Source organism: Podospora pseudopauciseta (assembly GCF_035222475.1).
Source record: "Podospora pseudopauciseta strain CBS 411.78 chromosome 2 map unlocalized CBS411.78m_2, whole genome shotgun sequence".
NCBI lineage: Eukaryota > Fungi > Ascomycota > Sordariomycetes > Sordariales > Podosporaceae > Podospora > Podospora pseudopauciseta.
The window spans coordinates 433,100-453,506 of NW_026946663.1; the positions used below are offsets into that span (position 1 = coordinate 433,100).

The 20,407-nt window shown below is 52.0% G+C and overlaps 7 protein-coding genes across 7 annotated transcripts; 5 read left to right on the forward strand and 2 right to left on the reverse strand.

Annotated features, from left to right (window-relative positions):
• Positions 1–62: 62 nt before the first annotated feature.
• PRO2 (glutamate-5-semialdehyde dehydrogenase) lies at positions 63–1,394 on the forward strand (the record flags this gene model as incomplete). Its single annotated transcript, XM_062909129.1, has 1 exon — positions 63–1,394. The coding sequence occupies one exon, from the start codon at positions 63–65 to the stop codon at positions 1,392–1,394; it is 1,332 nt and encodes a 443-aa protein (XP_062767876.1).
• Positions 1,395–5,203: 3,809 nt separating this feature from the next.
• QC763_0030120 (uncharacterized protein) lies at positions 5,204–7,051 on the reverse strand (the record flags this gene model as incomplete). The annotated part of the gene is made up of 3 exons (XM_062905506.1): positions 5,204–5,912; positions 6,197–6,398; positions 6,592–7,051. 3 exons carry the CDS (start codon positions 7,049–7,051, stop codon positions 5,609–5,611), a joined length of 966 nt encoding a protein of 321 aa, XP_062767877.1. The 3' UTR covers positions 5,204–5,608.
• Positions 7,052–7,683: 632 nt separating this feature from the next.
• QC763_0030130 (uncharacterized protein) lies at positions 7,684–11,580 on the reverse strand (the record flags this gene model as incomplete). Its single annotated transcript, XM_062905507.1, is given in 2 exon segments — positions 7,684–8,022; positions 8,037–11,580. The coding sequence occupies 2 exon segments, from the start codon at positions 9,114–9,116 to the stop codon at positions 7,684–7,686; spliced, it is 1,419 nt and encodes a 472-aa protein (XP_062767878.1). The 5' UTR covers positions 9,117–11,580.
• QC763_200940 (uncharacterized protein) lies at positions 10,775–12,581 on the forward strand. Its single transcript, XM_062909130.1, has 2 exons — positions 10,775–11,582; positions 11,660–12,581. The coding sequence occupies exons 1-2, from the start codon at positions 11,200–11,202 to the stop codon at positions 12,069–12,071; spliced, it is 795 nt and encodes a 264-aa protein (XP_062767879.1). The 5' UTR covers positions 10,775–11,199; the 3' UTR covers positions 12,072–12,581.
• Positions 12,582–13,649: 1,068 nt separating this feature from the next.
• QC763_200950 (uncharacterized protein) lies at positions 13,650–17,218 on the forward strand. The gene is made up of 4 exons (XM_062909131.1): positions 13,650–15,385; positions 15,446–15,588; positions 15,649–16,381; positions 16,446–17,218. Exons 1-4 carry the CDS (start codon positions 14,167–14,169, stop codon positions 16,595–16,597), a joined length of 2,247 nt encoding a protein of 748 aa, XP_062767880.1. The 5' UTR covers positions 13,650–14,166; the 3' UTR covers positions 16,598–17,218.
• Positions 17,219–17,594: 376 nt separating this feature from the next.
• OTU2 (OTU protein) lies at positions 17,595–18,605 on the forward strand (the record flags this gene model as incomplete). The annotated part of the gene is made up of 1 exon (XM_062909132.1): positions 17,595–18,605. The coding sequence occupies one exon, from the start codon at positions 17,595–17,597 to the stop codon at positions 18,603–18,605; it is 1,011 nt and encodes a 336-aa protein (XP_062767881.1).
• Positions 18,606–19,100: 495 nt separating this feature from the next.
• On the forward strand, positions 19,101–20,374 carry QC763_200970 (uncharacterized protein). The gene is made up of 2 exons (XM_062909133.1): positions 19,101–19,300; positions 19,355–20,374. The coding sequence occupies exons 1-2, from the start codon at positions 19,271–19,273 to the stop codon at positions 20,114–20,116; spliced, it is 792 nt and encodes a 263-aa protein (XP_062767882.1). The 5' UTR covers positions 19,101–19,270; the 3' UTR covers positions 20,117–20,374.
• The last annotated feature ends 33 nt before the right edge of the window (positions 20,375–20,407 follow it).

The window sequence follows — 20,407 nt, forward strand, 5'->3', positions numbered from 1 at the left end:
CGACACTTGGAAAAGAATCCACTGGGATTTTTATATCAGCAGTAATAAACCTTCAAGTCAAAATGTCTCTTACCAGCGCCTCCCCCCTCGAAGCCGCTCAGTCGGCCAAGTCAGCTTCCCATATCCTTGCCACACTCTCGGCCGATGCGCGCAACGATGCTCTCACAGCTATTCACTCGGGACTCACAGCTGCTCGCGATGACATTCTTGCCGCCAACGCCAGGGATCTCGAGCTTGCGCGCAAGGCTGCTGCCGACGGGCAGTTGAGCCAAAGTCTCGTCTCACGTCTAGACCTGACTAAGCCCGGCAAGTGGGAGGATATGCTCAAGGGCATCCTCGACGTCCGTGGCCTCGAGGACCCTGTTGGCCGTGTTACTCTGCGCACCCAACTCGATGAAGGTCTCAGCCTCGAACGGGTGACCTGTCCCATTGGTGTTCTCCTCATCATCTTCGAGGCTCGTCCTGAGGTCATCGCCAACATTGCCGCCCTCGCTATCAAGTCTGGCAATGCGGCCATCCTCAAGGGTGGCAAGGAATCTACCGAGTCTTTTGTCGCTATCTCACGCGTCATCTCCTCTGCTCTCGAAAAGACCCAGGTTCCCAACGGAGCCGTCCAGCTCGTCACCACCCGCGATATTATCCCCCAATTGTTGGCTCTCGACAAGTACGTTGACCTGGTCATCCCCCGTGGTGGCAATGAGTTGGTGAGGTACATCAAGGACAACACCAAGATCCCCGTCCTGGGCCATGCCGACGGTCTCTGCTCCATCTACCTCGATTCCTCTGCCGACAAGGCCCTTGCGGAAAAGGTTATCGTCGACTCCAAGACCAACTATGTTGCCGCCTGCAACGCTCTCGAGACTCTTCTTGTCCAAGAGTCGGCGCTTTCTCTCCTTCCCGATGTTGCCACTGCCCTCGCAGCCAAGGATGTTGAGCTTCGTTGCGATGCTGCCTCCAAGGCCGCTCTCGCCAACACCCCTGGCCTCAAGATTGTTGACGCCACTGAGGAGGACTTCAACACCGAGTTCTTGTCTCTGACTCTCGCCATCAAGGTCGTTTCTGGCTTGAGCGAAGCTATCAACCACATCAACTCCCACGGTTCCCACCACACAGATGTTATCCTCACTTCTAACAAGGAGGATGCTGAGACTTTTATGAACGCTATCGACTCAGCCGGTGTGTACCACAATGCCTCAACCAGATTTGCTGACGGAATGAGATATGGTTTCGGCACTGAGGTGGGTATCAGCACAAACAAGATTCACTCAAGAGGACCGGTGGGGTTGGAGGGTTTGATGATTTACAAGTACAAGATTCGTGGTGGTGGCCAAGGTGCAGGTGACTATGGGGAGGGTAAGAGACAGTACCTTCACCAAAAGTTACCTTTGGAGTAGATCTATCTCAGAGGGCTTGACACAAAATCGGTGCATATCGGAAGACAAAATGGGCATCATGAATGACGACGAAAAGTATACAGCTCAACTTCGAAGGTTATAGCAATTGGACTGGTTTGAAAAGCTTAGTGAGACAAAAGCAAAGTCTTGCCAAAATTCCTATTTACATGTTCAAGTTCCGTGGGCGAGTGCGATGCGCAAGACAGTCTCCTCTATCAATGGCGACGCTTTACGTATGTTCTTCTGCTGACTAAGCAAACCCTTGGAAGCCCCTTTTTCCACGGTTCGGGGGGGAACGAAGCCGCAAGAATACAGTTGCACACTGGCAGTCTTCTCTACCTATTACATATTCTCCGGTAGTTGAAGATTTGCATGTCACTGAAGCTTCCCCCCAACAGAAAAAGAATGATCCTTTCAAACTGTGATTGTGTACCTAGGTACTTGCTTGTTGACGTTCGAGTTTCTCACCAAACACATCTCCCACGTAACCCATGTCCTTTATTTCCAGAGGAAAGCTAGACTGCATATACAGCTCCGCTAGGCAAATCAGAAGAAGTTGGTTCGCGAAAGGGTATTGCAGCAAGATCTTCGCCACCTCATTCACACCAGACCGGCATGCAGTAGGTTGCCGATGGCTCTTCAAACAGGTCCATTAATGCGCGACGACCATTGATTTATGTTGCATTTCCAAACTTATGCCACCGAAGCTCGTGCCCCACTGGGCGGGATGTAGGACAGGCAGATTCAGCCTTCTTGGTGTATACATGACGACTTGAGGGACCAGGCAATTGATGCTTTTCAACTACAATATATGCTATTGTTCTCTATTCCGGTGTCAGGACGTCGAAGCTTACTATCCTAACAAGAGCCTATCAAAACACACATGGCTCAATGGGTACAGACACTTTATTTTGTGATTATTGAAGCCGCAGGGGGGCCGTGACCCAGTTGTTTCCGCCAAGGGGTCAGACGCCGCTGAGCTGCTTTTGCCAAGGCTTCAAACACCGTTGAGCTGCTTTCCTCAAGGGCTCGGGGTCTTGGTCGGGTTGAGCGATCGTCTGAATATCTATTTTATAAAGTCTGCTTCTGTCCAACACCTTCTCCTGTCTTGGCAGACTTTCTCTTCCTGTGTCTATCAGCCTCATTGTGTTCCATTCTATTGTTTCCTTAAGAGAGGGCCACAAAACCTACCTGCCAATAGTCAAGCCCAGAACCGATCAATCATGTCACGAATTCTCAAAGCCATACGGATGGCAAAGAAGACGGAAAAGGCACCTCGAGATACCAACCCCGGTCTCGACAGCCTGATCATAGCAAAGCTTGAAGATATCGATTACAAAATAACCACCTTCATCAACACACGAGATGCTCCCACACTTCACGAACTCGAAGGCAGCACCCAGTATATAGGACCGCAGCAAGTCCTGAGGACTCTCCCACCGATACAAAACGATGTTGACAACAACATATGGCAACAACATGTGCAACAGGACGGCAAGGCTGAATCAAAATTTTGGGAGGCAAAAACATCACACATTCCAGGCCTTGCTATTATTTGTGTTTTTCTGCTGCTCGTTCTCTCACTCCTTCTCCACCCAACACATTCACTCGGGGTTCACAGCAAGACCACAGATAGTGGTAGATGGGGTGTTGGTTCGGTGGGGTGATATATCACTACAGTTGCTTTTCTCTATGGACAGATAACATGGCCGTGATTAGTTGTTCTGAGAGACATGTTACAGTTTTGGGGGTGGGAAATGCGGCTTGATGAAGAGAGAATTGAGGTTTCTTACCAAGTGGTGTAGTTGACGGCTTGGGGTAGGGATTGGGAGATGGGGACGCGGGCTGAACTGACATGGTGATGTACTGGGCTACGCCTATGTAGGTAGGTAACAATGAAGACTCTATCAACCACCAGGCTGGCTTGTATCGATATTTCCGGACTTGTATCCCATATACAATGAGAGAAGTTGCCCTCTGCAGTCGGCAAAAATGTGATGGATAGCAGAATTAGTGCATGTATGACATCAAAATGTGGTGGCCTGTCACAGTCCGGAGTACCAGACTGTCTCTAGCATTTTCATAGAGATCTCTTTTCATAGGGTCAGGTAGAGCTTCAAGGGCTTGCAGGTAGGTAAGGTAGGCACGTACTTCGGTTGATGCCAATAGTGCATGGTTAGGTAATGTACCTTTCACTGAAGAGATTGCATCGGGAAAACGACCCCTCTTCCGCAGTACAAGTGCAGTTTTGATTTCCCCTTCTTTTCGATCCCACCCATCTACAAAACGCTGCAGGTGGGCTGGTTGACTGCTTCTGACGCTGCATCAGGTGCGTGTGATTGATTGGTCGGAGCAGAACCTCTCTTAGAGCAGCATGCAGCTTCACTGATACCCAAAACACTCACAGGATGACTGCCTCTCTTGAATATTAGGCCGCACGACACTGCGCGGCTGGCAGACAACTAACCTCATAACTCATCGCCCAGACTCCCACGGGCCGCCTCATGTACGCTTCTTCTTGCTATTGCTATTTATCTGCTATAAGTATATATAGTTCGCTTTTCCCAATCTCCCTTTATCCAATATCCTGAACTTATCCCTCGTGCTCAGACGACTATCCTCCATCAACATCCATTCCTTAACTCTTTACTCGTTCTCAGACATCATGTTTAGCTTCAAGTCTAAGAACAAGACTAGACAGGAGAACGAAAAAATATCCGAGGTTACCAACAAAAGACTGGACAATATCAACAACAAGCTCTTCACCATTGACAGCAAACTTGACGCTATTCTTAACAACCGCCGTCACAATGCTATATACGAGCTTGATGCCCCTTCTCAGCCCATCCGGCCATTGCCAGCCCTAAGAGATCATGACCAGCCAATAGCCTACCCCATCTTACAACAACGACCTCGCCAAGAACAAGAAGTAGAAACAGAAGCCCGAGTCGCCCAGTCACAACCTTTGACTGCCAACAATGCCATCATAATTTTCTCCGTGGGGGTTTGTCTACTTATTGTCTTCTTACTTGGCTAGGTAAGCCCACAGGGGCTTCATTGAGGTTCCGGAGATATACCTCTGAAATCTTCTTTTTCTTTTCATGTATCGGGCGAGGCTTGGGCGAACATAACATGAGAGTTAAGAGTATACCAAGGCACAAAATTGGAGGTATGAATAGGTTAACATGTATGTAAAAGATGAGAGAGATTGGGTACGTGGAATCGAAAGAGACTCAGTGACACCGTGGGATACGCCGAACCTGGGAAGATTCATACTCTTTGTTGGCAGGTTGGCGATTCGCAGGCGGGTGTATGAAATATAGTTCGTTCATTAAAAGTCTTCTAATTACCATTCACTACCTCTTCGACCTCTTTCTCTTCGCCAAGCGGTAGATCCATACGAACTCGTCAGGCATTCAAAACGTTGACTTAGGTCTAATATCACCACAAGGGCTGCAGGCTATCCACATTCCATTAACAAGGCCATCAGTATTACGATATCTATAGTACTCATATGGGTTCCTGGCGTTCTGGGCGAGAGTTCTGTTAAGCAGTTAGTTCTGAAGCAGGATAGCCCCTCGCATGCTTTTGACACAACAGAGAAGCACACAGCACCACGAAAAGGTAAGTATGGTAGGTATGTTCAATTCTCACATGTTCTGCATAGTAATTCTTGGATGAGAGGAACTCAGCTCGGCTTCTACCAATGGTGTTCCTGGGAAATTTTCTAGGGTGCTGCCGGCTGTATGTAAGAATAGAAGCCAAAAGTAGTGCTTAATACCAAATAACACAACCCTCCCAACCGAGCCTGCTGAGCTTGTTAATACGGAAAAACAAATGATGAAGGGACAAGGCCATATTGATCACAACAGTTTTATTCTTCAAAGGCACCCTGCCGACTCCTAGCAGAGCCCACAAGAGGCAGATGTCTAGTTAAAACAACCCCGAAACAACCAAACATAAAAGATTCCAGTAAAATCCTGACAAAAAGAGCTCCAAACGACCATGCCAAAACCCAAGACCAAAGAATTCCACACCAAATCCAAACCAAGAGAATACCTCAAGTAATCCCCCCCAAAAATGATCCCGAATAATGCTTGAACCACCAGGTAGGTCCACATCGAAATAAATGCCCCAAGCCAAAGACCCCCATTTTTTTTTTTTTGAAAATGTCCAAACATACAAAAGAAACTCCCCCTATGGTTCACCCCTACCTAACCAGTCAAAGTCCCATTCAACCACACCTTAACCCACCCCAGCAACGACCTCCCCCCCTCCAGATTCTCAAGCCCCTCCGGCCCGTCAAAAACCATCACGCCGCCAAGGTTAAACAGCCCGCTCAGTCCCAGCTGTCGCAGCTGACTGGCAAGCGACCCCGCAGCTTGCGCGCTTCCCAGTTTGGTGTAAGCACTCGGGGCGGCCTCGACCCAGGATGGGATTCCGATCAAGAACTTCGTCCCCGCGATCGCCACGCTGGAGCCGCCTAGGGAGAGGATGCCATCTGTTATGAGACGGGTCCTAGAAAAGCAAGCGTTGTTAGCACTCTTGTGAGTTTGGAGACAAAGAGGGTTTGGGGTGCTGCCCTTTCCTTGCGCTTTCCTCTGATAGTCAAGGTTGCTCCTTCCCCTGTCTTACCGTTCCTTCCTCTCTAACAAGGGGATTTGCTCAAAACAGGAAGGAACACGGACGGGACAAACCGCCCCAAAAAAGGGGGAAGGAGCAAGCAACATCCCCAGACCCAGCAGAGGGAAGGAACACCACCACCTCCTCCTCTAGAGAAAAAAGAAAGAAGCAAAACTCACCATGAAAGAATCGGCGTCAAGAAATTCTCACCCCCAATCTCGCACCTTCCGGTGTCGTCTCCTCCAAAGAATCTCGGCCAGATAAAGTTGGCTTGGGCGAGGTACCCAATCGGGATCGACCTGTCGAGCGAAGCACACCCCGGAGCAGCAGACAAATAATACATCTTTGAAGTGTCCTGCAAGAAGTTGAAGCGCATCGTCGCTGCGAAGGTGCCCCAGTAGTTGGGGAGGAGTCGAGTCTTGCTGGTAAGAGAAAGGGGTTAGTTATCATGAAGAAAGAGGGGAGGTGGTTGAGAGGGGGGAGAGGGAAAAAGGGGTAGAGTGGTAATGTGTTAATGTGCAAAAGGGGTAATATGTTGTTGTTGTAATGTGATAATGTGGCAAAGGAGACTTACCAAGATCAAACCCATCCACCACCGCCGTCCCAAACGGCCTCAACCCATTCACAAACTCATAACCCCTCGTCGTCGCCGGCGTCACCGGCCCAAACAGCTGCCACAACTTGTTCGTAAACTGCTGCGCCTCGCTCTCCGACCTCAGCACCAACGAGCTACCACCCCTACCCAGCGACACCAGAACCTTCTTCCCGTGCGTCGTCTGGCAAGTCTTGATGTCTTCCTCCCACTGCGCGTAGTAGTCCAACCCTGGAGAAAAAAGCTGCTGATACCCAGTCTTGACGCCCTTGATCACAGGCGCGAGCGTCAGTTTGGGCAGCCCGCTGTTTTGGTAGCTGATGTCTGTGACGAAGCCGAGGATGACCAGATCAACGTTGGGATCGGCACAGACATCAGCGAGGTGGATGCGCTCAGAGGCTTGTGATTGCCCGTAGTAGACTGCCACGTTGGAGTTGGACATGGCGTTGAATCGGGGTGGCCGGGCTGGTCGGGAGAGGAAGGAGGGACGTGAGGATGTTGGGAACAGAAATGGGAGGACCCAAGTTGATGAATGGAGGCGACCGAGTAGTGGCCAGCGTCGGGATGGTGGTAGGAAGGGGTGGGAATGTTATGGTCTGGAGGGCGATGAGAGGGTTGGGGAAGAGGGTTGCAATTGGGGGGAATGGTAAGATAGAAAATGTTGGCAGCTGGACGGATGGATTTGGGAAAGGTGGGAAAGGCAGAATGGAGAATGTCGGCTCCGGCAAAAGCAGAGGCTCGAGTGAGCTGAGGAGACTTGGGATGGCCGAGGGAAGGGAACCGACTGCAGCACCAATCTCGCTGAGCAGGCTAGGCAAGATAGGGGCACCAGTCGGGATGGGAATGTTGTTGCCGATGGGTTGGGTGATGGCTGGCGTCTGGATGAGAACCAACCCATTAATGACAGCGATAAGGCCAGGAACCAACGGGGTTTCGGTTGCAACAGCTTGGGAGGGCTGGCTCAAAATGTTGGGGAGGACCGCCTGGACCAGAGAGGGGATGACAAGGGGAGGGATGGTCACGGCAGGTATGGCAATTCCTGAAGCTGTGAAGCCCGAAGGATCAACAGTGAGGTCAATGAGTGCTGGAACCCCCACAGTACCAACAACGGGGAGATTGGCCGAGATGCCACCGACGGAGAGGGTCAGGCCGGGTGCTGGCGAGACGATGACCCCAGGGAGCTGAGTGCCCGGAATCGTAACTCCAGGCAGTAGAGTCTCGGGCAAAGTTGGCAACGACACGCTTGGGAGTGATAGACTGGGTAAAGACACAATCGGTAAGGTGAGAGAGAGGCTCGGTAATGAGATTGTCGGCAAGGTGAGGCTTGGGAGTGAGACGCTCGGCAAAGACACCGCTGGCAACTTCAAACTCGGAAGCGTCACACTCGGGAGAGATACGCTCGGGAGAGATACGCTAGGGAGAGATACGCTCGGAAGAGATATGCCTGGGACCGAAATGCTCGGGAGAGACGCGCTGGGCAACGAGATCGATGGCAGTGTGGGAACCGGCGGAAGGGTCGGGACTGAGAGAGACGGCACCTGGACGGATGGTACCGACACAGACGGCAACGACACAGACGGCAGCTGAATCGAGGGAGCTGACGGGAGGGTCACCGTCACCGTCGGTGGAGGAGGTAACGTAATCGCCGGGATACTGAGCCCAGGAACCGTCAGACTGATCGCTGGACTCAGACCAAGCGGAAGGTTGGCCGAGGCAGCAATGGTCACGCCTGGAAGCAACTCGCTGGGAATGACCTCGTTGAGCACCGACGAGATGGCACCCTCGAGAGCCGTCAACCCCTGGATGATGATAGGCACCGGGCCCGCAGTCACAGTGGTAAGCCTTGTTATTGTCACAGTAGGAAACCCGGCGATGGTAACTGTAGTCGTTGTGATGCAGAGTGTGGTCGTAGCCAACCCGAGACCTGTTCCGAGAGGATAGCCGATGTTCGAAAGAGCGCTCAAAACTGCCTCGGGAGAGTATTGTCTGATAGTGGTGGGTTCAGCAGCCCTGGGAAGCGCTGGGGATGGAACTGGTGGAAGGAGGAGGTCAAGCACACTATCAAGGAACCCGGTGACGGCCGGAACCACTCCGCTGAGGTCGCCAATGAGGATGTCGAGGAGGTTTGGCTGTCTTGGCTGGTTGAAAGACGCAAAGTATTCGAGGATTTTCTCAGGGGTGCCGAACATCGACAGCAGACTTGGGTCGGCTTGACGTTTCTCTAGCTGCCCTTCGGAGTTGTCTGATACCGTCGAAGGTGTGTCTTGATCATGGTCTGATTGACGCTTCTCCATCGCTTCTTCTGGGAGAATCGGTATAATCAGCCCTTCTACCAGACCCCCGATGTCAAGTTGGCGCTTCTTCAGAGACTCTTTAGACGCATCGTCACCGGCACTAGGGACGTCATGGAGGACTGGGGCGGGTACTGGGGCTGCTTGGTCCAAAGGAGCAGCTGCGACCGACAGACCGCCGAGGGCGAGGGTGCTGTAGAGAACAAAGTATTTCATGATGGGTTGTCGTTCCTAGCCACCAAGGCTCTGCTTGATGATCCCAAGCTTCTCTCCCAAGGATGCCTTCATGATGGCATATATACGACGGGCCGTCCCGTACAATCAACCATGGACCTGGGAGTGATTTCGAGAAAACGCGTCCAAATAATTCCTTCAGACGCATAAAATGGAATGCCTCTGCCATTCTTTAATTCGATTGCTATATGTACGATGGTAGACATAATGGTGCGATATTGTCCCTCCTGCCCAGCCCAATTTTGTGATAGATTTCTCCGCATCACGGCAAGCTGTCTTGACTCCTGGAATGCGGCCAGTTCGCGTGCTCCCGAATGTCTAAGAAGACGGTCCGCTCATGTAGGGAGTGATCTTTGGCCACCGATAACTGTCGGCTGTCTTGATATATGGGGACCAATGCCATGTAAGCGGAAAAGGAAGAAAGATCCCGAACGACAAGGCAGTGTACATGGCTACAGTACACTGTGTTCGATGCATGATGCACTCGCATCTCCATCAATGTATGGTGTTTCGACTGTTATCCAGTCCGGCTTGAGCCACTTGGTCAAAGCTGCCATGCACGGGTTTGGTGGTGAGGATATCAGACGAAAGTGGTAAAAAAGTCTGAGAAGGTTTCATGATGCCGTGGGGGAGGTCTGAAACATGCCGCCGAAGAAGTGATGCTGATCAATTGCAGACACCGGCAGATTTGGGTGAACGGTTTGAACGCGAGCCACTTTTGGTGTCGTGTCGGTTTGTCTCCCCGCGGAGAGCTCAATCAGTTCGCGCGACGAGAGAAAGGAGAGAGACGAGGGGAGACCAGAAGAGGGGGGCGGGTGCAGACTCTCGGCGATGCTGAGCTGAGGTTGGCATTGTTGTGTCCCACCCCATTTCCATTTCCTGTGCGTTACTCTACGCTCGTTGGAGGTTTGGTTGGGTCACATCGACTCTCCCCTCTCCGGTTCCGCACACAAAGAAATACTGACCCCATTCCGGCCGTCAACAAGAGTGGGAAACTGGGGGGCAGTTGACGATTGATGATCTCGATTCTTGAGTCGAAGTCGATGATAAAGAAGGTCAAAGAAGGATGGCATGGATGGTTACCTAGTCGCTGAATTGGTCAGCTTCGGAGGCCCATCCATGTGTCGGCACGGCGTGAGACCTTTTTTTTCAGGTGGTGGATGCGACGGCCCAATCCCAAGATACCAAAAATGGGTTGGGAGACTGGCCGTGTGGCCTGTGCCGGGGAGCGAGGAGGTCACGGTGCGTGATGAAATCCACGACTCGAGCAATCTGGCATAGCGTCATTCCAGTACCCTAGATATCTTCAAAATCCAAAATCTAAAATCATGCCGAGTCTTTTTGTGTGTACGGTCAGGTGGGCTGAGGTGGTGTGTGGCTGCTGCTGTATCGTGCTGAGAGAAGCCTAAAAACCTGCACCTCCAGGGCAAACTCTGGCGAAAAAGATGGGACTGGTGATGATCCGGAAAGAAGGGGAAAGGAGCGCAATTTGACGAGTGCGCAGCCTCCAATGAATGGGAGAGCCGATGATTGGTTGACGTGAGGTACAGAGGTACTTAGGGTTGGGGTTATGTACTAAGAACCAGGCCCCAGAAAAATCCAAGACGAGACTCCCTTGCTGTTGTTGGAGACTCCGCGCAGTGTCCCCCTCGGTTCGTGCGAACAAGTCGACTGCCCGACCTTATTCTTTGGCAGCATGAAGGCAAAACAGGTGGACAGCCCGCCGCCTCACCATGGCTGCGAGGGCTCCAAACTTTTCAACCATTCCCATTCCCATCGTTCCTATTCTCTCTCTCCCACAACACTTCCCGATGCCCATCATCACCACAATCCATCATCACCACCCTCACCAACCACCACCTCATCACCACCACCAGCCCTCCCCGTCAGCAATAATATTAGCCTGCGTCAGGAATAACGTGCAACGCTGAGCTGCACACACACAACCAGCAATTCACCGCATCACCGCCCCGACAAAGCAAAATTTCCAACCAGCCAACCACCACTTCTTCCATCACCAACTCCAACGCCCACCACAACGTCGTCGGCTTTTCTGTTGGGCGTCATGGCTCCTTCCAGCAAGAGCGCCGCTGCGGCCAAGGACCGTAGAAAGTCCAACAACAACTCAGCTGGTCTCGTCACCCTCAGAGTTCCCAGCGCCAAGCTCCGAGCTATCGTCGACCCAGATTACGTGAAGGAAGATTCGCCTGTCAAGGAGTCGCCTGCCACATCGACGACGCTCCCGGCTGCGACGGTGAATTCCACCACCGAAAACGCGTCGGATTCGAGCCCCAATACTCCAGCCGCCGGCACACCTGCACCCCCCTCTGTGAGCATGGGCCCTCCCGCCGAGGGTCCCAAGAAGAAGGGCGTCAAAAGAGGTGCGGCTGCTCTCAACGGAGAGCCCAAGGTCCGTGGGAAGCCTGGCCCCAAGAAGAAGCAGAGACTGTATGTCACCCTTCCATCATTCATCCCATCATCACTGACTGCCCCTTTACCTGATGCATTGCTGACACATTACACAGTGAAGATGGAACCATCGAAGGCGGTAGAGCCAGTCTCGGAGCTCACAAGCTCGGTCCCAAGGCCAACCAAGGTGCTATCAATGCTGGCCTTCGCGCTCTCGACCGATCCGGCAAGCCCTGTCGCAAGTGGAGCAGAGGCGGCTTCACCATGAAGAGCTTTACGGGCGTTGTCTGGGAGATCCCACGCTGGGTCGCACCTCCCAAGATCTCGCCCGAGACTTCCACAGACTCATCATCAGCTCCAGTCTCGGTCGACGGCAGCAGCAAGGAGAATAAGGACAGTGCCAGCCAGCAACTCAAGAGCGACACAAGTAACAATGGCGGCGACATCGAGATGACCAGCGCTCCCAGCATCAGTGCTGCTCCCTCCCCAGCGCCACCGGCACCTGCTCCTATCGCCGCCGCCTCTTAATCATCATTGAACCATTCTATGCTGTCAGCGAGTTCATTCGTTTATAATCCCTTTTTAACAACATGGCGAATCACGGGATATGATTTGCATCAGCCAGCACAGCACAGCACAGCACAACACAGCACAGCACACAGCCTTGGGCGTTCCGGTTTCTTTTTCAGGTGTAATTGGTGGGGGCGTTCTGATTGCTTTTACTTTTCACTTTTCATTGCACCAGGTGTCACACAGGCCGAGAGCAGGCAAGGCAAAAACTGGAACAGGGGGGACGGCGACGGAGCGGCCGTTTGCTTCGTCTGGGGTTCATCATGACGCACTCGCCAGTCAGGTTCAGTGTGTGGCAAGGCGTTTAGGAGCACAAGGGAAAGATGGTTTGGGGTTTTGGGAGAGACAGGAGAGACAAACAATTGAGTGACTGTATATTAGGGTTGTTGATAGGGTGGAAATGGAGTTTGGCCTTCTCCGCCGTAAGACAGAGAAGAGGCAGGCAGGCGAACAATGAGGAAAGGGGATAGATCTTTTTCACTTGGTGCTCATCAAGCATCGTTTGTCGGTTTCGTGATTGGGAATTTTAATGTCTGCAAAGTGTGGGGGTTGCCAGAAAACAAGGCGTTCTTCCATGGCGATGGCATTTACAACTCGGGCATCGGTGTTGAAAATACAATGAATCAACAAACGCCTTTCATTGTTCACTTTATGATCAATATTTACACGGTGCAAAGATGGACACAATAAAGAAGGAAACCCCAGCAAACTTGGATCGGATGAATGCTCCAGGTCATCTGGTCAAAGAGGTTCTTTATTTCACAACACCTTGGCTCTGCTCTCAGGCCCAGGGGATAATTCATCCGGTATGACTCGGGAAAGGCCGTCCGCATAAAATTCAAAATAAAAACCGCAGAGAAAAAAAAAAAAAACCTGTGGGGTTTTGTTCGGCCATGACCAGGCGGTTACGTACGAATGAAGGATGGTGATGTTGGGCAAGCAGAGACAGTAGTGAGAGAAAATCCCCCGATCTGATTTAGAGTGATCAATTTTGGGGAGTTGAGTGGTTGCAGGTTTGAGAAAATGAGCAGTCAGCTTGTGCCTCTTCCTGTGTGCTTCCTCTTCTGTGTCTTTTCCGGTTTTGGTTTTAGTTCTTGGTTCACCACAGGATTACGTCGAGGGAAAGAGAGAGAGAGAGGTACGGAGGTACCTCGCTATATTCCGTGCCAATGGCATCAAGTAAAGATGCCTCAGGTTGTTGTCGGTGAGGCTTTCACTTGATTGGTTGGCGAGGTTGGGGAATTCCAGTTAAGCAAACTTGTCACGATTATCTGTGAGAATAGCAAAAGAACACATATCTGTAGACAGCTTGAATGAAATGTTCAACTCCTCCCCTGATGAATCCGAACATCGGAACAAGTCGTCCAAAAGATGACGACGATAAGGCAAGTGTGTCGTGAGAGAGGGAACGCTTTGGCCACTCACCCACTGTGGAACTTGTGGGTCTCCATAGAGACAAGCGTTGGGGGAGACCCCATGATCCCGCCAGTGCCCACTGCCCGCCCAGAATCTCCACTGAAACGCCAGATAGGGACCCGCACTTGCTGCCAGAAGCGACGTCCCGGGCACCTCACAGGCAATGATTGACCCGACTTGATTAGAAAGACAATCAGAACAGAACCGAGAAGCAGCAACCTCGATTGATTGATCCTCACCACGGCTTTTCCCAACCATATTCCCTCCCTCCAGTAACTACCAACCTAGCCAACGCAGCCATCAAAACCACCTCTGCTAAAGACGCCGGGTCCTAGAATCTATGACATAGCGTCCCAGCGACAAGAAAACCGAGGGCACCTAGTACGGCTTGAACTGTCGACACACACACACCTCACCAGCTACGCACAACGCCCCAATTACCGTAAAGCTATAAGCCCCCTTCAACCACCGTATAACACGTTTGTCACTTTACGAGGTACGGGGCTCAGGTGGCCGTCTTGCGGTCTGGAGATCCTGCCGTCGTCGTTGTCGCCGCCCAAAAGCTCGGTAGTGACCAGCTCCACCCCTCCCTGTTCTTTCTCCCCCTCAGCTGCTCCAGCTGTTGCCACCCCTCACCATGACGAACCCATACCAACAGTCACAGCAGTCACAGCACGGCGCAGCCGCCAGCAACTTCCCCAGGAGTACCTCATACGCCTCCATCGTCTCTGGATCTCAACAGCAGCAGCAGCAATCCGCTACCCGATCTTCGGCCTTGGGCTTCTCACATATCCTTGACCCGAACCCTGACGCCGAACTCGATACACACAATCCCTACTACCCCGAGCTCGATAGACTTTTCTCGCGACCCAATATCCCAACATTTGGTGGTGCCGGCATGGATATGGACACAGGATATACATCACGAAACCAAAACGAAAACGGACACAACAATAATAATACCAATAGCGGGCCGTGGCCACCACCCGCAAGACTAGGTTCCAACTTTCCAATGTCCAGGGCGTTCGACATGTTTTTAAACAAGGAACCTTTAAGCTTCGCCGATGCTACAGATGTGGACAGCGCCGCGCATAAGGGAACCGGCGCGGGCGCCAACCCCTTTTTGTCCGGCGGGACAGCGCCAAACTTTCTTGCCCCCTCTTACCTCCGAGGTACCGCCTACCTCACCAAGCTGGAAGAGCAGCACCGAGCGAGAATTTTGGCCGAGAGAGAAAGAGAGGCTGGCGTACCAGGTGCGAAAACGCAGACGAGAGCAGGAGTACTAGCCACCAACGGAAACAGTCATCACACTCTATCGCCCATGTCTGGAAAGGTGCACACAGGCGGGGAATCACACCGGGGGGTGGCCTTTGATGTGGTGGAAAAGTCGGCGTTGAGCCAGGGTTTGGTCGAGGAGGAAGTCAATCCGTTGCCGTCGAGGTGGAACAAGGACGACAGGGAACCCTCCCTAGAGCTCTCGGGCGATGGCTATGAAGTTACCTTCACCGGGCGAATGAGCAATGAACACGAGGCCTCGGCAGTGAGGGCTGATCACCCCATGAATCCGGCCTGTGGCATATACTACTTTGAGATCACGGTCCTGAACAAGAAGAAGTCATCGACCGATGACATGCCACCCATTGCCATTGGCTTCTCTAGCCAGATGGCCGCGCTGAACCGGGCGCCAGGATGGGAACCGGAGAGCTGGGGGTACCATGGGGACGATGGAAACTGCTTCGCCGCGCAAAACGTAGGGAAGGCGTACGGCCCCAAGTTTGGTCCGAAGGATACGGTCGGGTGTTGTATCAATTTCCGGCTGGGGCAGGCGTTTTTTACAAAGAACGGCAAGGAGCTGAGTAGGTTTTGATATCTGTGGGGAATCAAAAGAAGGCGGTTGCTAACATGTGGAACTGCAGAGGTGGCGTTTCGGGACATCAACTTTAAGGATGTGAAGGCGGGCAAGTTGTTTCCCATGGTCGGGCTCAAGAAGACGGGGGATCACATCTGGGCCAACTTTGGGCAGCAGCCGTTTATGTTTGATATTGATAACTACATGCTGGTCAGTTTGTTCAACACTCGGAACAGGGCGAGTGGTAGCTAACGTTCGTGGCATAAACAGGAGCAGCAACAGATTATCGAAGACGAGATAAACCGTGTCGATACACGCATCCTAGCACCAGGACTGTCAGAAACGGAGCTTATTCAGCAATTGGTTTTGCAATTCCTGCAACATGACGGCTACGTTGAGACAGCTCGTGCTTTTGCGGAGGAGATCCATTCCGAGAAGTCGGCTCTTCGGCTTAGTGCCAAGGAACAGGTCAAGGGCATCAACATCAAAGACGACGAGGACGCCAACAACCGCCAGAGGATCCGTCGAGCGATACTCGAAGGCGATATCGACCGCGCCATGCGTTACACGGAGCAATACTACCCCAACGTCCTCAAAGAAAACGAGCAGGTTTATTTCCGTCTCAAATGCAGGAAGTTCATCGAGATGATTCGCAAGGAGGCCGAGATGAACCTAAAGTTGGAGGATCGAAACCGGCGACTCGAAGAGCAGCGCGGCAGACAAGGCCTGGGGGATAATGACGAGGAGATGCAAGATGAGTGGGATGACGAGAGGGAGTTCTACATTGATCAACTCGGGAAGCTCTCGATGGAGGCACTGGAGTACGGACAGGAGCTGAGGGCCGAGTTTACCAACAATCCGAGCAGAGAGATGACGAAACACCTGGATGAGATCTCCAGTCTGATTGCCTATCCGCATCCGCTGCAGGTGCCAGAGGTGTCTCATTTGATGGATGCGAAGGGGAGAGTGGCCGTGGCGGAGGAGTTGAACTCTGCTATACTGAGTAGGTTTCTTCCTTGTTTCTGCCCATTTGTGATGGGAGGCGTTACTAAATAATATGACCAAAGCATCACTCGGCAAATCATCCCGCGCAGCACTCGAAAACGTTTACGCCCAGACCTCGGTGCTTCTGGAGGACCTGGCGAAGGACGGGGGACCGGGTGCTTTTGTGACGTTGGAGGCGCTCTTCAGGCAGTTTCCACCCAGCCAATTGCTTTAGGGGGCAAAATCAAAAGGCAAGGAAGGCGCATCAATGGTGGAAGAGATGGAAACAGGGGCGTTGAAATGTTGTTTGGACATGGGTATACAGCCCGGGACGCGAGAGGGATGCTTGATCATCAGCAGACATGTTAAGCGCAACATCACTAAACAATCAAGAGAATGGCATGGCGTTACTGGAAAGGGGTGGTTTTTCTTTGGACTAAACATACAACAGCAGAGCAGCGGATGGAGGAGTGGAATGGAGAGAAACAGGTCACCATTACCTGGCGGTTCTCGATAAAACCAACTTTTTCTCTCCTCTTGTTTCGGGAGTTGGTGAGGGTGTGGTGTTTATGGTGCTATTCACAACCAGGTTGCCTCTTCAGTGGGGTTTTTTTTTTTTTTTTGCGGTGGTCCTTTCTCTCTCCCTCTCTCTCTATTGGGCATTTTGGTCTGCTGTCTTTTATTATGTAGCTCATCTCATCCTCAGTTTCTCACCTTGTAGTCGGCTCTCCATCTGGCCTCTCGTGAGTGGTTTGGTGGTGAGGGGAATCATCTCAGCTTGGATTTTGGGCCTGGTTTTTGGCTTATAAGTATGCATGAATAAACATATCAAAATCAATATGAGTTACTGTGTCGATATTGGAGGTGGGAAATATGAGGGTGGGTTTTGTATGGTCTTACGGAGTACTGCCTGTTCTCTCTCCTGTCCCTATGCCCCTTTTCGAAACCCTAACCCTCCACTGACCGGTCGGTGCCTGCCGAGTGGCTTTTGAGAACTTGCATGCCCCGCCGTTGCGACTTGCCCCACCATGAGTTTCGCCGTTTGAGCTCCAGGACAGTTTTGTCTTTTTGCTTTTGCGCAACCGACAGCCGCGATTTTGACACACTCTCTTCCCAACCGATCGTATTATTTCTACAATTAGACTCACAGCGAACGAGCGCCCATCGGACTCTCGCAGCGAAATTCTCACTCCCATACCACACATCACCCAGAAGAAAGTAAAAGAGACATCATGGGCGACGCTGAACAACTTCCCCCGGTGGCCGACCAGCCAACAGATGCAACAACTACAGAAAGTACACAAGAGCAGAAACCCAACGACCTCGAAGCCATCCTGGCGCGCCACCGCAAGGAACTCCGCGACTTGCAGTCGAGGGTGACGCAAAAGAAGAAGAATGCGACCAAAAAGACGAGGAAAAAGGTTAATGATGAGTGTGCTGAGCTGGAGAGGGCGTTGAAGGAGAGGCACGAGGCGGAACTGGCGCAGGTTACGGGTGGTGGCGGTGATGCTGAGCCTGAGCCCGTATCAGAACCTGAGGAGGAGAGCGGAAAGGATGAGGTTGAGACTGTTACGGAAAGGGTTGAGGAAATGAGGGTTACACCACCATCATCACCATCACCACCACCACCACCACCACAACAACAACAACAACAACAACAACAACAACAACAACAACAACAACCAGGGAAGAAACGAAACCGGCAGAAGGAAAGATTGGCGAGACGGCAGGCTGAGGTTGAGGCTGCTAGTGCCAGGGCACAGGAGGAGGCGTCGCGGATGACGGATCATGGGGCTGTGGAGAAGGCTCATGTTGATGGGGTTTTGAAGAGGGAGGGGTTGGAGGAGGTGGAGGTTAGGGCTGATGGGCATTGTTTGTTTGCTGCTGTTGGCGACCAACTTTTTCGGAGGGGGGTGACAGAGGAGTTGTTGGATTATAGGGAGGTGAGGAGACGGGCGGCGGAGTATATGGACAGGAACAGGGATGATTTTGAGCCGTTTGTGGATTTGGAGAGTCAGAGTTGGGAGGAGTATTTGAGGAAGATAAGGGATACTTCTGCTTGGGGGGGCCAGCCGGAGCTGTTGGCTCTGGCGAAGGTGTTTGGGGTGGGCATTACGGTTGTGCAGGTGCCGAGGAATGAGGTTATCAATAGGGAGGGGGGGGGGAAGATGCTGTGGGTGGTTTATTATTGGAGGGGGAGTAATTCGGGGAGGCATTATAACTCTTTGAAGTCTGTCTCTTAGGGGAAGGAGGGAGGAATGTAGTGGATACAGTCATAGAGAAAAGCAAGGACTTGGAGGTTGCTAGAAACCCTTGTTGACATGAAATAAAAATATGGAAACACCTTCGACGAGTCCTCCCGACTACCTTGTCTTCAAAGACCATCAACACATAAGGCTGATCAACTACTTGGAAGACCTCTCAGTTATCTTCGAACGGCTGTTGATTACGTTGAAGCCCCTCATTTCCAGCAGGAGTCTCCTTTTTTTTATATTCCACGACGTCAATGTTTAAAGATAAAACCATCTCAACAGCATCGCCAACATCAGAAATGCTGACAGCCCTTCCCCAGCTTCCAAGAATGTGGGGGAGCAAGGAAAGCAAGTCTTGGCCTTTTGGAGAAATCGCGGGGAATTTTTGTCAGTTTGATACCCAATCAGGTTAATGATTCTGCCCGTTGGGGAATAGACCGTTTGTGTATGACGACGAACCTCGGCTTCCGGCTGGCGGCTGTCTCCTCCTCAACGGTTCAGATATCGATTGTCCATCTCTAGGATTTGTGTCTAGATTTGTCGGAAAAGGACGTCCTTGGGAATATATACATCTACCCAGTTCATCCCATCAGCTTGATATTCTTGCTTCAACCAACATACACCCCAACAAGCTGTCAGTCACACCACAGTACAAAATGGACGTCAACAACCTCTTCTCCATCAAGGTACACCCCCACCCTCACTCCCCTTCCCCCCCCCCTTCCTGCTAACTTCCCCAGGGAAAAGTAGCCCTCATAACTGGCGGCGCCAAAGGCGTCGGCCTCATGATCTCCACCGCCTTTGTGTCCGCTGGCGCAAAAGTGTACATCTCGTCCCGCGACGCTACCGCCTGCGCCTCCGCCTGCGCAACCCTCAACACCATCACCCCCAACTCGGCCTTCTCCCTCCCCGCCGACCTCCAGTCCGAAAAAGAAGTCCACCGCCTAGCCGCCGAGCTCACCAAGCTCGAGCCGGGGGGGCTGCACATACTGATCAACAACTCGGGCGCCACCTGGGGCGAGCCCTACGAAAAGTACCCCGACGCCGCCTGGACCAAGCTCCTCACCCTCAACCTCACCCGCGTCTTCACCCTCACCCAGGCGCTCACACCCCTGCTCATCAAGGGGAGCAAACAAGACGATCCGGCGAGGGTGGTGAATATCGGTTCCATCGATGGGTTGCGCGTTCCTCTCCTTCCAACGTTTGCGTACAGTGCCTCCAAGGCGGGCCTGCACCATCTGAGTAGACATCTTGCTGTTGAGCTGGGACCAAAGGGGATAACGGTGAACAACCTCGCGTGTGGGCCTTTTCCGAGCAAGATGATGAAGCATACTTTGGACACGATGGGGGAGGTGATCAAGGAGGCGAATCCGTTGGGCCGAGTAGGACAGCCCGAGGATGTGGGCGGGGCGTGTTTGTTTTTGTGCAGCAGGGCGGGGGGGTATGTCAACGGGGCTACTTTGGCGTTGGATGGGGGGGTTCATTTAATGGCCAAGATTTAGGGGCAGAGAGAGATCAGGAATGGGAGAAGGTTAATGGGGTTATATACCAAAGAGCGAAAGATATTCCCTCTATTTAGAAGTGGTTGCGTTATGCGAGCAAGAAGCGTTGAACAATCGACCGGCATGTGAATACTTATTAGATATTTACATAATCATGTCAAGACTGGACATCTTCAACATGGGAAAGATGGCCTTGTGAAAATGACTTCAAGTTCCGGCTCGCATGAACGTTACACATCATATGATTATCCTCATTTGACAAGTATCAAAAGTTGTACAATTACTATTCGT

What these genes read in the sequence shown, in the direction of transcription:
- QC763_200940 (XM_062909130.1), top strand. Translation starts at nt 11,200, where the DNA reads ATGGCTCCTTCCAGCAAGAGCGCCGCTGCGGCCAAGGACCGTAGAAAG. An exon ending in CCCAAGAAGAAGCAGAGACT is followed by an intron (nt 11,583 to 11,659) that starts GTATGTCACCCT and finishes CACATTACACAG; the next exon opens with TGAAGATGGAACCATCGAAG.
- QC763_200950 (XM_062909131.1), top strand. Translation starts at nt 14,167, where the DNA reads ATGACGAACCCATACCAACAGTCACAGCAGTCACAGCACGGCGCAGCC. An exon ending in AAAGAACGGCAAGGAGCTGA is followed by an intron (nt 15,386 to 15,445) that starts GTAGGTTTTGAT and finishes GTGGAACTGCAG; the next exon opens with AGGTGGCGTTTCGGGACATC. An exon ending in ATATTGATAACTACATGCTG is followed by an intron (nt 15,589 to 15,648) that starts GTCAGTTTGTTC and finishes TGGCATAAACAG; the next exon opens with GAGCAGCAACAGATTATCGA.
- QC763_200970 (XM_062909133.1), top strand. Translation starts at nt 19,271, where the DNA reads ATGGACGTCAACAACCTCTTCTCCATCAAG. An exon ending in ACAACCTCTTCTCCATCAAG is followed by an intron (nt 19,301 to 19,354) that starts GTACACCCCCAC and finishes TAACTTCCCCAG; the next exon opens with GGAAAAGTAGCCCTCATAAC.